This window comes from Pseudopodoces humilis, chromosome 4, assembly GCF_049639895.1.
Source record: "Pseudopodoces humilis isolate 2021_Gansu_Grassland_sample_001 chromosome 4, ASM4963989v1, whole genome shotgun sequence".
Taxonomy (NCBI): Eukaryota; Metazoa; Chordata; class Aves; order Passeriformes; family Paridae; genus Pseudopodoces; species Pseudopodoces humilis.
In genome coordinates, this window is record NC_142203.1 from 57,044,493 (window position 1) to 57,060,210 (window position 15,718).

The 15,718-nt window shown below is 36.1% G+C and overlaps 1 protein-coding gene across 1 annotated transcript in view; it reads right to left on the reverse strand.

Moving 5' to 3' along the window:
* Positions 1 to 1,415: 1,415 nt before the first annotated feature.
* Positions 1,416 to 15,718, reverse strand: part of RNF180 (ring finger protein 180) — a 63,058-nt gene continuing 48,755 nt past the window's right edge. The window contains exon 6 of the mRNA XM_014258835.2: positions 1,416 to 2,229. Within this exon, the coding sequence (XP_014114310.2) occupies positions 2,027 to 2,229 (203 nt within the window). The 3' untranslated portion in view covers positions 1,416 to 2,026. The remainder of the gene's footprint in view (positions 2,230 to 15,718) is intronic.

Genomic DNA, 15,718 nt, shown 5'->3' on the forward strand with positions numbered 1-15,718 from the left:
GCAGTTAGAATGCCAATCCTGGCACATATGAAAGAACTGTTTAAAGTTACGGATAATATTTTAGCATACACACCCACACATCTGCATGTAGCCAAACAGGAGCCTATGACTTACACCCCCTAGCTTATAAAAGACTTCCACCAAATGTTTTATTACAGCCTTAAAGATTTTGAAACACTATGCTTAATGCTACTAATAACAGCCAGTCACTCTTAGTCAGAGATGAAGTAACTAAGTGGATTATTATTATTACAAAAAAGCATTTTTGTCAAAATCATGACTATGTGGTGATGGTGAATTTCAGTTCTTGCATCTCTTTAAATTTGCATATATTAAAAAAGATGAAAAAGATTATTTAGTCTAATCAGTAGAGTTATACTTGTAAGTTTTAATTCTATTCATATGTTCTTGAAAAGATCATTTTGTACAGCCTGTAAGAAAACTAAATATTATAGTTGATTTACTGCTGGTTTTCAGATTACGTGAAAGTTTCTGGTCCTGATCCCTTTATAGCCTGTAAGAGGCTGCCCATGCTGGAGCTGCTCCAGTAAAGGAATACAAGCTCATGCTTAATAAAACTCTGATTTCATTCCATCACATTTGGCAGATGGCACCTTCCACAACACATTTTTCCTTGTTCTCTGCTAGAACAGAGTACACCAGTACCGAGGAGTACACCACCTACTGAAAAACCACAGATCTCCCACACAAATTCTGATACTAAAGGGACAATATACCTACACTCACATGCTTTTCTAGATGAAAGTACAGTGTACTTTGAAAAGTCATGCCACTAGAAATAAAAACTTCCTTGTACCTTCCTGAAAAGTAAAGCCCTAAACTACCTTGTGCCATTCTTCAGCACCTGATTCCCACATTAATTTCTAGTATCTTTTACTATAATTTAATAGCTGCTCTTTCACTTTCACTTGAAAATACTGTGTAATGCAGCAAGTATCAAATGATTGTTGAACTGGCTGCAGTTTGGTACATTAACTCATCAATCTATATCTAAAATAACTATAAAGTGCTTTAGAATAGTTTCACAAGAAAGATGCAAATAAATACTGTGCCCTCCTATGTACTCTCCTGTGAGACATAAAGTCCTGGAGAACCCACATTTAAAAGTATCCTCAACTATTACAGCAATTTACAAATTATACTGATTTCTTACACAGCAGAATGCTTCTGTCTCCAGTATTTATTTGGGTCATAGCCGGCAGGCTGCTTGCCCTCCATTAGCTGTCTTGCTGGACACGAATACACTCATTTGAATGGGTAAAAAAGGTACAGTACTACACTGGGAATCTGCACAAAAATGGTACTCTTGGTGTGCAGAACTTGCGGTTGTTAGTTGATTCCTTCTAATTGCTATTAGCTGAAAAGATGAACTGGCAACACACTGCAGTATAATTTTTCTTTTTACAGGCTAAAATATCCACAGCGGAATTCTAACAGATCTATCAATTGTCAAAATTTCCAAGGATTTTGATCACACCACTGAAACAGCTCTGATGGATGTCTATATAATGCATGGTACAGCACTGCTCCTGCTCCCAAAAGATCTGAGTAGAAATGGGAAGAATCTTTAGTGCTTTTATGTATTACGAATTGAAGCACCAATGAGTGAGGGAAGTGTGTCAACACAGTCAAACCCCTAATTGACTCTATAGATGACAGTAGTCATTTGTAGTACACAGACCTTCCCTAAAAACTGGGAGTACTTCTACAGAGTAACCATTTTATAAATTAGGGCTAAATTCTTTTTCCATCAAAATCCCCTGAAGGCAAAACTCCCACTGAATGAAGTATGATGTGGATTTCACATTACATTTGTAACAAAACTCGAGTACTTTGTCACATATAGCAGAAGTATCAAACAGCTTCACAGCATGCTTGATGCAGTCTATTCCAATTCTGAATTATAAAAATGCAGTATCAAACATTTTACCTTTTTCAGTATTTTTCTATTCACAATTTTTTGGTTCACATGACTGTCATTTTCCTTAACTGTTATTTCTACAGCCTATAGAGGGAAAAAGAAATAACAAAGGAAACAGAAAACAATAAATCCTATTATCCAGTTGACTGAATAAATGTAAATGATCACCATGTCCATATCAAAACGCCATCCACGGCTATCATCCTCGAAGTCCATATAGTCCATCCTGTGAGCAGCATGTGGGAAATGCCTCCTTGTTACAGTATTTGAGCGTCTCCGAAAACCTGCTGAAAAACAGACTAGGAGATAAAAATCTTTTTAAAAGGAACCAGATTGACTAGCAAAAAAAAGGTAACACTCCATCCTCCAGTTATCAAAAAGACAAATAGAAGCAGGAAATCTCACACCTCACTGCTAAGTTTCATCACTTTGTCGGACAAGAAGCTATCTGTGGAATTGATTTTCTAAGATTTAAAAAGTAACACTGTGTTCCATGTCTAGAAGATAATATGTTTGTTTGTTTGTATTTGGAATTCTCTACCATTATAAAGTAATGCTATCTGCTTATGTTATCCAGATCTATGACCATCTGTCAATTGGTGCCTTCTTTCACTGAGTTTAACTCAGTGATCTAGAAGTGAAAGGCTCCATATACTATAATCAATCTCTTCAGTAATTAAGCAGGGTTCCCTAAGTCTACTCATCTGAATTCTTCAGTAATCAAAATACATCCAGATTTGCACATACATAGTTCAACAACTGAAACACATTTGAATTCCTACTTCTAGAATCCGAGATTCTTTTTCAAAACTGTCTTCTAAATAAATTGTGCTTACTTCAATATGATGTTTATTATGTTTAATATAATGCAGACCAGGTTAAAATTCAATTTTTAAATCACTGTTTGTATGCTGATAACACTGCAAAAATATATAGGCAGATGCAAAGAAGGAAGTAAAAATCCTGTGACTCCAAGATGGCCTGAGTGCAGGGTCCTGCCAAAATGTCTGTCCTCTTCATTGTTCCCCAGACTTTTCCATGTAGCAAGAGAAGTACTGCAGAAGCACAGTTCTTCCCTATGTCAAGACATGAGGTTAGAGACAAGTCTGTGCAGCTGTGTCAGACAGTATGGTGTGACACAAAAAAAGAGCCTGGGAGCTGTGGTGCAAAGGCAGACAATCTGTCCCAGCCTGATAAAGGACAGCTGTACCCTGGATTTCTGCTCTGTTTTCATGTAATGAGCAATTTTTATGATTTCTATATTCTTTAATAAATTCTGACAAGAAAAATGCCTTCATATGTCTCTATCTCCAGCTAGAGTGGAAATAAACCATGTTTTTTAGCCACCTGCAGATAAAAGCTGAGAGCTGTAGAGTTCCTCAAAAACTGAACAGCAACGTGGAGTAGGGGTTCAAATTACGAAACAGAAGACCTAAGGGAGTATCAAATGCCTTCTAACATATTTTCTACTTCTTGAAAAAAAATCCTATCATATATAATTTTAATCCTCAAATAATACAGTCCCCAAATAATTTATTCACAGACATATATTTTTGAAAAAATGTATTTTATTTAATTTTCTTGCACATGCCTGCGTTGTTATACTCTGAACAAGAACTTCTACTCAAATCACATGAATATGCATGCACAGTGCCAGCAGAGTCTGGCAGACTGTTAGTGGGAACCTGTTACTAGATAACAAAAACAATGTTGTGTGCAAATCACACTTTTATATGCACCAAAGCATGCAAACCAAAAAGGATTTTCACTACAGCATCAGTAGGCACATCTGTTGTACTTTGCAACCTTCTGTTGAAGTACTAGCAAAACACAGAATGAAACTACAAAAAATTAAAATATTCTCCTAATTTTATAAATTGAGCTACTTTTTTTTTTTTAAACTTGAAAATAGAAGGTTTCAGATAGAAAATTTTACTCTAGAAATGTTCTCAAATGAATAATATGCAAGCTACAATAGCCATTTACATTATAAGTGCTCATGTAAAATTAAATTACATATGAACAAGTGTTCTGAGGTTATCAGATATACCAAGGTACATCATTTTGGCAGTCTCTTCTTTCTGCAGCAGATAAGATAGAGCTATTGAAAGACTGTGAGAAAAAATGCAAGTATAGACTGAGACCTTCCCATATGTACCCTTGCAGCACCTGGCAGCTCAGTGCACTAGATCTTTGGAAGCTGTTTTCAGAAAAATGTGTTAAACCAGCATTACATGTGTCTCTGCATGACTTTGGAGAAGATCTCACATTGACTTCATTTACTGCACTTTGTGTCCCTTGGAGTATTGGAGTAAATAAATTGTTTTCCTTTCAGGTAAAACTAGAAACAGAAGATGAACTCTAAGAGCTAAGAAGTGTTCCAGTAAAATGCTTCAACCACTAATGGACATCTAGCCCTTGGGATTGCAAGTTGCCTCACATGCAGATATAGATATCTGACCTCACAGCATCAATTTTTGTGCTCTATTAGGCTGACATAATTGCTAATGCAAGAATGCCTCTGAGAGACAATGAATAATCTTTCCTAAAACATCTTTATGCCATTCATAATTCTACAGACCTCTTGCATCTGTCTTCTCTAATATGCTTTCTAAACAAAAGAACTTTTGAATTTCCTTGGCATGGAAAACGCTTCTATACTTCAGACTATCCTTTTCACATTATGCTTCACCCTGCTTTATCCTTCTCTGAGATGATGTAATCTCAAATTATATGTAAAATTTGAGTTGTGGATCACCAAAAACCTAGGCAATGACATAATAGTTTCCATTTTGTTATGATTTTAATAATTCCTGCTTACCTTTTTACTGTAGCTGTGCATGAAATGTTTTCAGATTAATCCCAGTATTATCTAAATGTCTTTTTTTCAAATGGCAATAGCTAATTCACAGCACATCACAGTGAATACTATGCATTACAGAGGTGCATAATGCCTCTATGGGCACCTGCTCCATCATCACCTGACTGTCCTCATAATGAAAAGTGTTTTTCTTACTTGCAAACTGGACTTTCCATATCTCTTAATGTTCATCCTCTTGCCATGCACCACTGCAAACAGCTGGTCTGTCCTCTTGGTGGTCTTCTTAAAGGTATGACAAGGTTGACTGGAGATCCTCCCCAAAACCTACCCTTCCCCAGACTGAAGAAGTTAGTTCCCTCAGCCTCTCCTCCTGGGTCCCTGTTCTCCAGGCCTCTGAGCATCCTGGCTAAACCTGGGTTGCTCTGTTAAACCTGCTCCAGTCTATTTCCATCTTCCCTGTACAGGGGAGGAAGGCAGAACTGATTTAGATGTGGTGTTTTGGGCAGTAGGGGATAAAAGCTTCATCTACAGTTTTTCATACATCATATTCCTCTTCACAAAGCCCAGGATGCTGCTGCCCTTCTTTGCTGCCAGGGCACACTTCCAGCTCATGTACAGCTTGCTCTCCATCAGGATGCCCAGGCTCTTTCCAGAGATCTGTCCCCAGGCTTTCATGCCAACCTGCCTCATTGCTGGGGCTCTTTCTTCCCAGGTGCAGGTCTTAGCATTTGTCATTGTTGAATTTCAGAGTCCTTCCAGAACATTTCTACAGCTTGTCTAGGTATCTGAATTGTAGCCCTGTGCTGAGTCTATCAATCTGTCTTTAACTTTCCTGTTCTCTGCAAGCCTGATGAAAATGTATTCTGTTGCCTCCTCCAGGACACTGATCAAGAGAACTGTTACCTTCAAGTTCATATTTACTATCTCCAGTGAAGTGAATCATTTAATATCACTATAAATTTCACCAGCTGTATATGTATCACTTTCCCAAATCACATATGAATGTTCTGAACTACACAGACCACCGTGGCATTCCAAGAAGGTCTCAATTTGGCTTGCTAAGTGCTCTTTTACACTGTATTTTCCATCTTATAGTTGGGTCTTTTTTTCTTTTTAGGTGCCTGGCAAGAGGGACTTTGTCTGATGAAGCACCTGCATTTCTCCAACTTCTTGTTCTCTCTGAATAGCAGCCCCACTGAGTCTACCAATTTGTTGACACATGCAGACTTGATGACAGCATGGAGGAAAAGAACAAAATTTCTAAGTATTCTATAATTTTTCAAGTATACAGGTGTTTTTATGTTGCTTTTACGCTTTCACAAATGAGGTATCATCCCAAACTTCTTGCATAAATGCCAGCTTTCTCACATACACACATTAAGAGGCATTATATTCTGGTTATGAAAACGTAATAGCTAAATTGCAAGATTTTCTAGTTAAGATGAACTGTGAGATTTGTATTTCAAAGAAAGATAATATATTGCCAGAGAGGTTTATGAGAGAATAGCAGTTATCCTGTGTGAATGACTGCAGGCATGTCCCATTAACTTCTCATCTCATGCCCCAAGCTCTAACTCAGCCTAAAGCTCTCTACTGAAACTCAAGTTCCCAAAATATCCAGTTCCTTCCCCAAACCAAGGTCATTCAATGCAACCACCATCCTTCTCAAATCCAGGGATCCATGTCCTCTGTATGAAAAGCCTGAACCTTCACCTCTTGCCTCAGTATTTCAGCTTCACACACCTGTTGTCTCAGAAGTTTTTGTTCTAGAGAGACATACCAAATTACAAACTCTTCTTTCTCCAGGATGCATGCCAGAACCTTCAGCTTTCCTATGTTAAAACTTCTACTATCACCTTCCAAGACCTTTTCCACAGCAAAATAGTATTTTCAACTTCCCTCACTATCCTGCTCTTACCTTCTGTTCACTTTCTCTCTGCTCTCTTTGCATATTTCTCTGCTCTTGCCCTTCTGATTTCACCTGTGGGCTCTCACTGGCTGCCAGCACCTTATAAACATGACTAAACTTACATGATAGCCTAAACATCTCTCATTTTCCATCCCCAAAATCCAAGTCCTATTTTCTCATAGCTGTTGGGCTTTAGAAAACCTGGATACAAAATGTACTTAAGGTGTAAAAATGTACTTTTCTTTCCTGAAACAAGTTTTACATTTACTGTGGTCTGTCTTACTAGTTATAGACTTTTGCTGGGCTTTTGGTTTAAGTGTTGAATGCTATGAAAGTCACAGAGAGGTGAATTGTGTTTAAGCAGTAATTTGTGCATGCTTAAAATGTGATTTATTGAACTCACTGTGCATATGATACAGGTGCCCCTCTGCACACGAACAAATCAGTTGCATGCAGGCAATTTAGTGAGGAACACACAGTAACTGCTTTCTAACGGTGCCAAAGAACCCTGTCTAAAAAAGTCTAGATAAGCAACCAGTTACTGTGAAAATCTGAAAAAGCCATGTCCTGAAGGCTTTCATATGGGACACAAGACTCGATTCCATATGGGACACTCCTTTCTATAAGGCAGAGTTGGGAACCACTGTTACAGATAGATTTGTGACTTTCAAGGCATTGAACATGAAAAGAAGAACAATGCTACAGACAAAACTATGCAGAAATCCCTAAATGTGGGAACGTCACAGACACACATTTCATGTGTCAAAACAGAAAGCTTGTAAAATCCTCAGTCCTACAGAATCAAACACCTGGCAAACAATGCCTCTTGCTGTCTGGTATGAGCAAAACTATTGGCACTTATATCTAAGAGTAGTCTCCCCTCTTTTAAAACTTTATGAATCCTAGATGGATCTGGGAAGAGAATATGCCAAAATGAACCAGAAATATATGAAATAGAAAGGATTAAAAAAACCCAACCAAAACAATAAAAGTTTCTGTAGCAATGACAGCTCTCAAAAATATTTATTTCATACTGCTCTAACTTCCTATATTATTTTCAAAATTATAAGTACAAATTTTTTTTGGTAGCTCATATCAGAGTTTTTCAACAGAGATATGTATACAAAATAAACCCAGAATTTAAGGTTATTAACTACAAATCAATATATAAAAGCCATACTTGAATTTAGCATTTCTTTGGATCATTTATGGTGAATCCCTTAAATTAATATGCCTCAGACCTTTAGGACAAAGTGGAGGCAACTTGTCATTTGAAGATTTTCCTCTGTGAAATACTGTAAATTGCATTCCGTTACAATTACAATTGTTTTCATTTGACAGAGATTTGGTAGTTTTTCTCTTGATTGGAAATAAATATAAGATCTTTTTCCATTCAAATAGAGCTTGTCAGATTTCAGTAAGAATTATTTATAAGTGAAGTCTTTTGCATATTCCTACTATTAGTTTGAATACTAAGAAAAAATATAGTACCTCTTTACCAGTTAACAATGATGTTCAGAATACTAAGCAAATAAAGAAATAAAAGGTCTGAGGGCAGTTGCCTCTTGCTATTTTATAGCTAAATAATTCAGTTTTTACCAATTAAAATATGAACCCTATATGAACTATATAAGTTAGCTTGTATATCACGACAAATAAACAGATTGTTGGAAAAGAAAATGAGGAAGATTAAAAATCAGTGTAAAAATCCATAAAGCCACATTAAATGCATGCATACACATTTTACATTGGCTATTTTACATAACTAAGAATCTCATTCATTTATTAAGTAAGAAATATATTTACCAGTTTTATGAGAATTATTCAATAACTACTATGATGTCCAGTCCCTCTCACAATTTCAAAGAAAAAGTAGAACGGCTCAAAATTTCTGTCTTGGGCTGCCTATTTTCCTGAAAATAAGGGAATCAGGAAACCAGAGTACTATGGGAGGGCATAATGAGCTTAGAAAACAAGCTGAAGTCTATGATTATTATCACAGAAAATATAATCATCTGTGATTATTCTATAATTATCAATACTCACAAATAGAAGCCACTTGTCTGGCTTAACTGCTAGGATACATACTAGAATGGGAGTAATTAATCCACCTGTCACAGTGTAAAAGTCACTTGACTTTGGAACACTTGAAGGAATTTTTGAAGATAGTCAGCAAGCAAATGATTTTTAATTTTTTTTAAGTAACTAGGTGAATTACTTGTTTGCTTTTTCTTTCTTCCCCTACACCATAACACAAAAAGTATCAAACAGTCAGGACATTATGTAACAGCTGAGGATTGATATCAAGGAATGAAGCTGCATGGTCTCATGCATGTCATAGAGATCTAAATGCATAGGTTGCATACATTCTAGACCATAAAATGTCTTCCTTTAATTGTAAAGGTAGGATTTGTACATGTACATCGATGACATTGAATCACAGTTATGGTAATTTTCATACATTTGCCTTTAAGACAGGGAGTAGTAATCTTTTGTTCACATTTCCTTGTAAATAAATTGTATCTTAATTGTATCTTAACAGTGAATTTAACTTGTGGACAACTTCTCTCTTTGCCATGACAATGCAGACAATGAAAACCAGGGAATCCAAACAGCAAGTTGAGGTATTTAACTTTCTGTGGTATTTACATCAATAATGTGTAAGAAAAAATAATTTGAAAAAGTATTCAGAATATTCTAAATCATGTTTTTTTCTTAATCTACTTCCTGTTTCTCTTCTACTCTCTCTTCACCTAATCTCTTACTCATCATCAACATTCATCCCTCTCCTGCTGTTCCTGCATTTTATCACTGAACATTTCTGTACATCATGCTGTATTTGTCATCTTCCCAGATGACCAAAAACGGTATTTCAGCTGTCAGCAACTCTTACTAAGTTATCATCACAAAAGCCTTCACCTGTTTGTGTCATATTGCTGTAATGACATTGGCTCCCTCTAGTTCATTCTTTAGTTTTCCTTTTAGTTCATTCCCTCTAGCTTTGTTCTTCCCTCCTTAAGTACTTACATCCCTTTAGGCTCTGTTTGTACAGACTACCACCGCACAGTATATGGAGAGGCAAACACTATTGATATTTATAGCTAGACTTATTATATAATAAGAAATGACTGAATAAGTATAAAATAGCATTAAAAAAAAAATATGTCATATTGTTTCTTGTCTTTTCTGTGAATGCTACTTGGCCTGCTGCTTAATTCTCTCTAGATTCTTATTTTATGACCCTTATGATTGCTGTATTTTGTTGAAACATAATGTTTAATATTAATGATGATTTAATAAAAACTCTGCTGAGTTTTGTAACTACTGTTACAACCCTTTCAGTGCTTAAGGCTTTAATGTTTTAAGCCAATGTTAGTGATAACAGTAGATAATAGTAATGGAAATACTTTCTTAAAAATAAATTCATGAATTGGCCCTACTTCTCTTAAGCCGGAGACAGTATGACAGCAAAGGTCAAAGGGAATACACATAATAGGCATGCCTCACCATACCCCTCTGTAAGACAAGGTTCTGCACATTTACACAAAACATTTAGTTTATTTGCAAATCTGGCAACATGACTCCCTTAATTTATCCAGAAAAACTGGTGAGTGACCTATCTTGGAGCCATGCCACTGTCTTTAAAAAAGGGCATATTCAGCTTTTAGCTAATGTCAATGCCCAAAATTCCTATTTCACATCTGAGAAAGCAAAATAAATATTCCTCTAGATAACGGAAAATACAAAGTACAAGAAGTACAATTATCTTTAGAAAGTTGGCACAGTTTTTCTGAACTGAAAGTTTTCTGATATTGACAGTACTTAACCAGTTTTTAGGAACTTAGCCAAGATTTCATGGAAAGAGCTGTCTAAAAAGCCTTCATAGATGTTCAACAGAAAATTAAAAATAAATTTTCACAAAGCAGGGTTATTAAAAAGTTAACAAGAAGCTATTTGAAATACAAAGAAAATGCTTATGAACTGTTAAAAATTCCCTCCTTTAATCCTTAATTAGATGTGTAATGGTTTTTATCTCTGATTTTTTCTGATGCCATTTCAAACATTCAACTTTATCTACTCAGTGAGTATATTCACCAAAGCTCCTGAATTTACTCTGCTGTTTGCACATCTCTGCCTTCTTTGAGAAGGTGTGCCTAGTCTGGCTCTGAACTAATTAAAATATGATCACCTTTTCTTCCTTATTATTCTCAGACACTACCTTGAGTGCTTTCATGGTTCCTCTTTTGTCCTTCATCAAATTAAAATGTCAGCTTTTATTTTCACTTTAAAGTGTCTCTGCAACTCTGTATTGCCTAAAAAATGGTGCCTAACTTTTTAAAATTATGCTGTGCTATAGTAAAGTCAGAAAGTACCTCGGACTTCATTAGCATAAGAGATCTGATAGACAAGATGCCTTGGCAGGAACAAACAGAGCTTTGAAGATTGCAAGAAGATTGAATGAAGTAGAAATGTTGTAAAATGTGCAAGTTTGTCGTTATGTTTGTATGATATTTAACCCAATCACTGTAGTAAAAAATTACTAGCATTCCTAGAATGGTATATAAGCTTATGTATCCCACAGTAAAATTGGATTCTGATCATCATTCAGTTATCCCCATCTCTCTCCATCACCGATACTGTGCAATCACCATATTCTTCCAAAAAACTTGTCAGGTTTCTGTCCAATAAATGCTCCAGGATCAAAGTGAACTTGTGTTTATATCCAAATTTGGAATGGGCACAGAGCTATCTGTCACTGGTACAGACATATGAAATAGTAATCACAGGCATGTTAGGCAGGAAAAACACTGTACATGGTTGTCCTGCTCTCTTTTCTGTCAACTCATTGACAGTGATGATGCCAACTGATATATCTACCATCTATTATCAATCAAAAATTATTATTTTATAGCAAACAGGGTTTCTGCAAGGTATCAAATCAATGGACTGAACACCAGGCAAACTCAACTTTTGAGTTAAGATGTATTTACACCAGCAGAGTTGAAACTCTTTAGTGGCTACAAACTGCTCTCCTAGACACTGGAGTTCAGTGCTGGGCAAGAATGCACAAAATAAAATTTACTAAACATAATAGTTAACAGCTATAGCTAACAGCTAACAGATAATTAAGAATAAAATATAACAATTTTTTCCCTATTCCCTGTTCTTCTTGACATAGTTGGCATGGATTATTCCCCACTTCCATTAAAACACATAAAAAACACACACTTGCTAATTCCTGCCATTGGTGAAGAAAAAAGGCATCTTTGCTTTGACTTGTTCACAGAGACCAATCCAAACCTGAACTAATTATAGAAGAATTTTACACAAAACATAAATATTAAAACCAAGAAATACTTTATGCTCCGAACAAATTCTGTAATGAAAGACTACCACTTCAAAAATTAGTAATTTAAAGTTTACCTAACATGGTTAAACTAAGATTATGTAGTGTTTTCAATTGTCTCTAGAGAGCAAACAGCAAATATTTACATGCTCTTACTTAATAAATAAATAAAATCCTTTTATAATGGCTTAAATAAAATTGCAACGGAAGACGCTATTTTATCAAACTGCAGAACATCTTATAAAACAGGAATACTAAGTAGTCTAAAGCTCTTCCTACTCTATCATTCTTCCTCTGACAGTCAAGTTATGAGGAATTGGTTGGGACTGAAAAAATGTAAGAACAAGGCAAGCATATTCAATAATTTTCTCTCTCAATCCCAGGGACTTGCATTTCCAGGATCTCTGCTGACAAATGTGGTATCTTTGAGTTTAACAGGAACAAGAATACGTCATTATTTGAACTCATGCTTTGGGGTAACAATAATTTTATTTAATGTCTTTTAGTTCTTTTGCGGAGTCTTAGTTCTTTAATAATGAGACAGTGAATAACAGCAGCAGATACACTTCTGTCACGCCTTTCATGATCTTAATTGCCGCAGTCATTCCCCCTCTTTTAGTAATCTCTTTCTTTGTGTGAAGCATTCTAGTCTATTTACATATTCCTCATCAGGAAACAATTTAAAACTGACTTTCTCTTTTATCTTGTCTGTACCCTTCATGATAACTACCTTATTTTGTGATGAAAGGAAAACAATGTAAACATTGCTGAAGAACACTAGGTACCAAGACAGTCTCCTGCCACTGCTTACACTTGGTTTATACTTTATTATCCCAAATATTTCAGTACCATAAGCAAATGTTACATCTTTGTATCTTGTAAAAAATATGCCCGATAATACAAACTGTCATACAGGACCCATATGATACCTCTTCAGTGAGAAAAATTAATCATATATTTCTATTCTGTTTGGTATCTTTTAACTAGCTATTAATGTTTCAAAGGCCTTTCCCTCTTATCCTGAACACAGCTATATTTTATTAAGCATTTTTAGAAAAGGAACCTCTTAAAAGCATTTAGGAATTGTAAGCTGCAGAGTCAAAACTGTGATACCTTTAACTCCTCTACAAGTTCATTTGGCTGTCTCTGGTACAGCTGTGGGACCAAGGCTTCATAAGAGGGCCAAGATGTTCTTAGTTTGTCTCACTGACCAGTATGAACACTTAGTTGCAGGACTAAAGATGCCAATCTAACATCCATTCAGGGACATGTCAAATGGGGAAAGACTACAGTATGCTTTTTTTGCCATGGCCATTTTACCACAATCCTTGGTGCTGTATAATTACAACTATCAATATTCCTGGTAAACCAGTCTTAAAATGTCATGGTTAAATGGAAACAAGCAATCCTGATGACACATACAAATTAGTTAGAATTTTATTCCCTTCAGTACATTGATGAACCAATAGAGACAAATCAATAACCATAGTTTCTGCGCAGTAAATTACTCTCCTACATAGGCTAGTGCTGGAGGCAGTCTTCAGGACAGGAAAAAGGTTACAGAACACCCTTTTCAATTAGAATGTGACTCTGAAGGAGTCCCTAAAGAACAGCCTCTGCAAAACAGCTTAAAAGATAAACAAGGCTATTGATACACAATGTTTTGTACTAACACTGTTGACAAAATAACAGGGAAGGAAGTAGCAGATCTGAAGCTGAAACTTAAGACATCTCTGTGGCAATGCCCTTTTAATTTTAAACTCCCCCTTCCATTTTCTTTTCCTTTCAGATTGACCTCTACTTGGCAAGGTGCAGAAGGAGAGGCCTAAAGGCTAGCTAGAGCATGGGTGCTCCATGGGACCCAAGGGGAACTCTGGAAAGTTGCCATCAGTGCCATCAGTGGAGCCGACCTAAGACACTCAACCAGCAGACTTGGATTGTCTTTTCTGTATTAGTGTACTAATAAGCCTAACAGATACTCTGAGACAATGCTTTGCAGTGGTGTGTGTCTTTTTTAGGCAGAAAATTCACTTTATGTGAAGACTGCAGATTGCAAATGCGTTTTGTGAGAAATAGATGTGTGCAAATTAACTTTTTGTGATTTCACAAGCTCTACTGAAGAATCTTATGAGGAGAGGCTGAGGGATCTGGGCCTGTTTAATCTGGAGAGGAGAAGACTGACAGAGAAGCTCAATAACACATATAAATATCCCAAGGGTGGATGCCAAGAGGATGATGCCAGACTGTTCAGTGGTGTCCAGAGACTGGGAAAGGAGCAATAGTCAGAAACTAAAACACAAGACGTTCCACCTCAACATGAGGAAGAACTTTGTGTTGAGGCTGGCAGAGCACCAGAACAGGCTGCCCAGGGAGGTGTAGAGTCTCTCTCTTTCCAGAGACATTCAAAACTCACCTGGATGAGTTCCTTTGTCACCTGCTCTGGGTGATCCTGATGGGATGGAAAAATAGAACTTGAGAAAAATAGTCCAAAGTAAGGATTACTCTGGGAGACTTCTGCCAGCATTACTCTTTATAGCTAAAATTAAATGCTGCATCTTCTATTTTCAGTAATACCTATCTTTTCTTCTCAAAAGATCACAGTACTTGAACTTGAAAACCAGTATCACTTTTTTTTGTTCTTTCAAACAAGGAACTATGAACTTAAAACCCGTAATTCTGTTTTTAAAATCCTGCCTTTTTTGCCTATCAAACTGAAATCACAATAACAAGAATCTTGAATTAAGAAAGTAAATTTTATTATTGTACCCCAATTTTAAAGACACATACAAAGAAATGTACCAACAGGTATTATTAGGAGCTTTCTCTAAAGGAAATTGTTCACCATTTTCTCTAGTGAGTGATAACATAAAAGGACATGGCAGATGTCACCTACTGAGGTGGTGATAATTTCCACCTGGTTTTAGTAGGCTTGGAACACACCCTATTGTACAATCCTTGACTGATGCAGAAGTCAATGTTTTCATTAAGTATCTAAAGAGACGAGATCAGGAAAGGATCTCCACAGATTTCATAGTATGCAGCACTGGGGGAATGTTTTCTAGATTAAGCATTTGAAAAGACAGAAATAAATACTCTATTTTTAACTAGACTTTCAATTCAATTGCCATATTTTAAACAAAAACATCAGCAACAGTAACAGTTGCAAGGGACTCATATTAGCCTAGTAATAATTACAATTTCAAATAGTCACCAACAGCTGTAATTCAGAGGTTTCATAATCCCCTTCTCCTGTCCTGAACACCTACCTCTACTTTTCTTGAGCCATCTCTACAACTTTACCCTATAGCAGGCAGCCAGCATCCATCTACAATGCTACCATTATTATCCCAACTACTTTATCCTCTATCTCTTCAATATATTTCTATCTCAGACTTATGCAAAAGCTTTTGAAATAACACTTTTAGGCCCTTAGTGTACTAAATGTCTCAGTAATATTTAATTTCCGCACTTGATTACATCAAAATCATTGTCAAATTAAGTATCATATTTGCAATTAAAATTATCCTAATCATTTATTTTAGCCCATATTTGTGTACAAAATTACTTCTGGAGACTTACCCTTAGTTGGTGAATTCCTGTGATTGTACAGTGCACCGAATGCAATTCCACTTTAATGGCATACAAAGGCCATACTTAAGTTCTTCAACTATGAATATATGATAATAGGATCCAATTGAG